The 6,000-nt window shown below is 42.6% G+C and overlaps 1 protein-coding gene across 1 annotated transcript in view; it reads left to right on the top strand.

The window, feature by feature from the left end:
- myo3b (myosin IIIB) overlaps positions 1-6,000 on the top strand; it is a gene marked incomplete at its 3' end in the record, with an annotated part of 63,992 nt that continues 57,992 nt past the window's right edge. Inside the window, 7 exon segments of the mRNA XM_083638172.1 lie at positions 1-177; positions 663-683; positions 2,009-2,143; positions 2,618-2,722; positions 3,006-3,105; positions 3,741-3,817; positions 4,500-4,645. Coding sequence (XP_083494298.1) covers positions 31-177; positions 663-683; positions 2,009-2,143; positions 2,618-2,722; positions 3,006-3,105; positions 3,741-3,817; positions 4,500-4,645 — 731 coding nt within the window. The 5' untranslated portion in view covers positions 1-30.

Below are 6,000 nucleotides of genomic sequence, written 5' to 3'. Positions count from 1 at the left end.
CTGTATGGATTGTATCCGTACAAGTCCAGCATGATTGGCCTGGAGAATCTGGGGGACCCATCAGGTAATTGGGACATAGTGGAGACCATTGGTAAAGGAACCTATGGAAAAGTCTACCGAGTGACCAACAAGAAGGATGGGAGTCAGGCAGCAGTCAAAGTGCTGGACCCAATCAATGTAAGTCAGTGAAAAACATGGCCTCACCATGGCACCTTTCAACATGGGCTCACCATGGCACCTTGTGCACAAGCAGAGAAAGAGAATGTTTCTTTTTCTGCTTTTCATTCAAAATAAAAAAATAAAATCAATGAAGACTCCTACTGGGGAAGCATGCACAGATGCCACAGCAATGTTTCCATTAAGTCATTTAATTCAAAGCCCAGTGTAAAAGCTATTGTGCTTGTGAATAAAATGAGCGTATATTAACAGTGATCTAACATTAGTAAGTAAGTAACACTTTATCTAGTTTATTTACTTTATGTGTGCCTCCCCATTGGGAGTTTTTATTGCTAGTGTTGGTTAGTTAATGGACCACAACCATACACTTTGGACAGTTTTTCTTGACCACAATGGAGTGTCTCACACACACAAAAATCAGCTCATAGGCAGAGGCTAAAACAAAGGATTTTGTTTTTCTTCACTGTTCTTTGGCTTTATCTCAGCATTCGAACCATACAAACAGAGTAAGTGGCCGGTACTTTTTCCTCACCCAGTCTCCTCTCCACTTTCTTGATGCAGTTGTAGTTGTAGTTGTTCGAGCTCTGATGATATATGTCACCGTCTCCCTGCTTAATTTATTTCCTGTCATGTTAAGTCTCACACATCCTTACCAGAAAGTCTAGCTCCTGAATTGACTATATCCTCTTTGTATATCCATTCATTTGTCTGTGTGTGTGATAAGGATGCTGTGTAGACGCTCCTGCAGTAGCACCATACTGTGTCAGGAAGACTTGGTCTGAGACTGACTTGTGATTGTGTCAATGGAGCAATCCCCATCCTGGCAGTGCTCTCCTCCATGATGCTCCCCTGATGGCTATGAAGATGAAGCTGCCTCTTCTCTCATCCCTCTCCTTGATTAGACTGCTGACACTATCACTCAGACATCCGGGAAGAGAAATTCTACCTCTCTGACTGTTGCTCTTTCCTTTCCTCTGAGATTTACTTTGATAGAAAAGCACTTCTAGAAGTAGTTTAGTACCAGAGGCCGTCCCTTCCTTTGTTTCTATGTTTATAACCCTAATTTAGGGGTCTAATTTGAGCTTACTTATTAACTGGTTTTCTACTTTGTGCTGAAATGAAACACCGTTGGAAATATTTAAAGGTCAACTGCTGATTTTCTCAATTCCATGGTGAAATTGAACAGAGGACCAGTTAATGTGATGTTAGCCAAACTGTCAGCTATGTGGAAATTTGATGTCATTTGGTTATCAAAATGTAGAGTTAATAGATTCATCATTTGTATTACTTCCTGTAAATGACAGGTTTTAATTAGTCATTGGTCAGCAGTATGCATTGTTAATCAGCGGTCCCATACAATCTGTCCATAAAATCGTTGTGCCTGCATTGTTGCTGGGCGCTGAAGTTCCATCACTAGATATTTGATCCTAAAAGACAGAAATACTGGCCTGCAGTTGATGACATAATCATAGGGAAAGTTACTCTCACTCTGTCCTACAAGCTTCATACCATAATCATCACAAACTGGGGGGGGGGGGGGGGGGGGGTAGTCATTGTGTTAAAAATCAGCATCAAGTCTTTCCTGCCATAGTTGAAATCGTTGCACTGAATCTTGCAGCATCAGTGTTACTGAAACTATAGAATCAAGTAGTCTTTTTATTGTTGTGTGACAACAGGTGACTGGCAGTATATTCAATGCACTATGAAATGCAGTAGTAGATGCAGGGCAGCATCCTTGAGGGGGTTCCATGGGGTCCCCAGCAAAAAGGGTAATTTATTTTCACTAGAATTCCAACCACCGTCTGACCACATTTTCTCATGTCGCTCAAAGGATGTGGACGAGGAGATAGAGGCAGAATACAGCATCCTGAAGTCCTTGTCCAACCATCCTAATGTGGTGAAGTTCTACGGCATGTTCTACAAGTCAGACAACTTGGCAGGCGGACAACTGTGGCTGGTACTGGAGGTGAGTTACATACATACGGTACATATACGATTGACTCATGTACACTCGATTGAAATTATGACTGACCAGTTACGTTGGGGGTATGCCCAAAAACATCTGGTACACAGCAGGACTGTTTGAGGGGGTACAGGACTTTAACAAATCTGTGAACCTCTGCACTAATGCATTTTTACATCCTTGCTATGGCATAGCATTGGAGACTGTACACCTTTATTGACATTTTTTTAACTAACTGCTATACAAAGTAGTATATTCAATTATTAGCATCCGTTTATCACAGTCAGCTACCCACCTACACTTGATGTAGTGTCTTGATGCTATCCCGCTGCCATGAGAGGCTTCATAGCTTTTGAAGAGGAAGCCGTGACTCTCATGCTTCTGTGTGTGGGATTGCTCTCCCCCATGAATCATCATCTAGAGTGGTGAGTGATGGAGGACGAGTCACAGTTGTTTCTCTCTCTCTCTCTCTCCCAGCTGTGCAACGGCGGCTCTGTCACAGAACTCATCAAAGGCTTGCTCATGCGAGGCCAGCGTCTGCAGGAGTGCGTTATCTCATACATCTTATACGGTGCCCTCTTGGTAAGATAGCCCGCCGCAAAGCGGCTAATGGTATCGGGAGGGAGGGGGTTGCATGCAAACACGCACAGTGCGTGCTAAGGATTTATTTAGGCAGGGGTCGTGTGGCAGACAGTAATGGATTTCTCTCCTTTTCAACAGCTGCGGGTGTCTTTTATATACTGTAGATGGCGCTCCCCCCACTTTGTATGCAACAGATTCAGATGATGCTAATCCCAAATGAGTAATAATGGGGCTAGTGATGCGTGTTAAGCACCATGGTGTTTTCTTTCCTCTGCCTTGGAAGGGTCTTCAGCATTTACACAACAACAGGATTATCCACCGTGACGTCAAAGGCAACAACATCCTTCTGACAACCGGGGGAGGAGTCAAACTCGTTGACTTTGGTAATGGTCTTTGTTCGCTTGTTGAAAGAGGCAATTTAGCCCAATTCGTCCTGAGAAGTGTCTCTCAGCATTCTCTTTTCTCTGAGGTCCTTGTTAGATGCTATATGAGTCATTTTTGATTGTTGACTGTTAATCTATTCAAGTGTCCACAGCTCACGAGATGAATTCAAGCACATGGATAAATCATTGAATGTGCTCCACACTTTAGTTCCTTGCTCACCACAACATCCTTTTATTTCATGGGCCATAGCTTTAACCCAAGGCTATTATTGCTCATTTAAATTGCATTATTTGATCCTTTGCATATTAAAAGAAAGCTGTTATGGTAAATGACTTCGAGTCACCCCCAGGCATGTTTATGTCCTCTGTGTGGCGGAGATGAAGTGGACTCATGCTGATACAAATCTGTCCTACATCATTTGAAATGATTATGGCCCATTGTTATTGCTGCTTGGCAGGTTGCCACACTAAATTATAAGCCAGGAGTTATCCATTCAAACATTTAGACTGCTATAAATTTAATTCACATTCTTAGTTAATTCACACTGATAAACAAGTATCTACATCTAACATGCAACTCTATATATACATACACGTATTTTTTTTAAGTAGCCCTTGACTATTATTCTTTTCAGGTGTCTCAGCTCAACTGACAAGTGCACGCTTGCGGAGAAACACATCAGTCGGGACTCCTTTTTGGATGGCTCCTGAGGTCAGATTTTGTGTTTCAGTTGACTAAACTCAAACCCGTGTTTCTCTCTAGTAAGGAAGTCATGTATGTTTTCACGTCAAATGTGGTTAATGGAAAATTGTAAACGAGCAAAGTCTGATATATGTTGTGTTAGATAGAGGGAGAGAGGGAGGGAGCGAGCTGTTCATTCTAACTCCCTCCTGTGTCATTGTGTATTCCCCTCCATGGGGCCAGCTCTTGAGGTCACCTCAAGGTTAATAGGAGGGAGTCTGTGGCCCCCAGCTTACTCTTTGGCAGAAATAAGGTGCAGTGATTGGCCTGGTAGGAGGGGCCCTCAGGGGCAATTAGAATAAACCCGGCAGTAAAATGTAGTGTCAGTAATAATTATTGACGGTCGGAAAGAGAGGTCTATATACCAGTGCTGGCAACTCCGCTGACCTACCTTACCTTCCATGTTCAAATAGTCTTGATGTGACACAAAGCTGATTATTGTCAGCTTTAATGATGATATCTGTCTAATGCAGATCTATTTTTAACTGAATGTCATTGTTAATAGTGGAGTGATCAGCCTTATTTCAAGAAATTCTCAAAGCATTTGTTTAAAGGACGAGGATTTTGAGGCTTAATACGAGGCTTAATGAGTAGTTAGGAAGGATATGTTTGGCAGGGTGGTCTGATGCTCGTGCTCTCTGTGTGGTGGCAGGTCATAGCCTGTGAGCAGCAGTACGACTACTCGTACGACGCCCGCTGTGATGTATGGTCGCTTGGCATCACGGCCATCGAGCTGGCTGACGGAGATCCCCCGCTGGCAGAGATGCATCCGGTCAAAGCGCTCTTCAAGATCCCACGGTGAGGCCACTAGAGGGCGCTCCTGCCACACAGCTGGAGGCAGCCCACACAAGGACACTCACATGCTTCACAATGCTCTTGATTTTGCCAAGGACAATGACAATAACTGAATTTGACAATGGATCAGTGCAATGTGGAGGAGGTGTGTGGGGGGGGACAGCTGGTGAAAACAACCAGCTTTCCTTTCCTCCTTACAAATTGCAGAATATATTTTTGCACAATTCTGAAATTAAATTTAGAATGTGAAGATGCATTAAATCTGATCTCTGTGGTTTGATGCATATTTAATTCTTCCATTGTATTTTTGCATTTTCTATCTAGAAGACTACTTCTGCTGAATATTCAGTGTTTAAAAAGTTATTTAATCTAAATATGTAGTAGTGTTTGGCCTTAAAATTAAGGCAGTGATTTGAATCTGTAAATGTTCACTGCAGGAGACGTGTGATGATCATTTGAAAGCTTTGGTGCTACGTGCAGTTTTTTTATATATTTTTTTATCAGCAGAATTGTGCAATTATCTCTGTGTTAGGTAAAGATATGCCCTTCTGATTGCAATTTGCATTGGTGATTAGCTCCATTCACATTGAGATGAGGCTGTCACCCCCCCCCCCCCTCCCGTCACAATGTTATCTCCTCCCCACCAAGCCAGAGGAGGACCATGCCTGCCTTGTGTTACAGACATTATGGGCGCTACCACAGCAGTTTATCACAACCAAATTCAACAAGAATGTAAGATACATCACAACAATTACAAGATCAGGGACGGCTGAGAGGAGGATGTCTTGGTAAAATGGATGCTACCTATTCGGTGTACAGAGAATTGGCTTATTCTCAGTTTAGCAGGAGGACCATTCACCTTACAGTACATCACCTTCCTGTGTGGAAGTAGCCTAGGGATTGTATTTATTTTTGGGCAGGATGCAAATTGCAACCTGGAAATGCATGCTTTTTTTCAGGCAAGTGAAGGTGGCACCGTTATCAGACATATAGCTGCAGTGATAAGAGGGGGCGTAATGCATTTCCCTTCACCTATGTTCAATCCCATTTCAGACTTTGACTTTGGCGATAACTAGAGGGATAGGGTGAATGTGAATACAATTAGACACATGCAGTAAACTGACATTACAGAGTCTCTTTTCAAATCAAAATAGATATTTTGCCCTGGTCCATAAATTGTATGAATTGGGACCTTAGGCTGGGCGGGTCCAATATAAATCACAGAGTGAGTGTGCTGAACCCTGAAATGATTCTGTTAACATGTCATTTATCTCAAATATATTTCCCCATCAATGCAGCAAGGCAGACAAAATCATAAGGACAGGCTTTGTGAATTATTTTGCCCGTACAAATTCTTC

Source organism: Poromitra crassiceps, assembly GCF_964638095.1.
Source record: "Poromitra crassiceps genome assembly, chromosome: 6".
NCBI classification, from domain to species: Eukaryota; Metazoa; Chordata; class Actinopteri; order Beryciformes; family Melamphaidae; genus Poromitra; species Poromitra crassiceps.
Note: the sequence above shows the minus strand (reverse complement) of the source record. Positions and strands in the feature narration are given on the sequence as shown.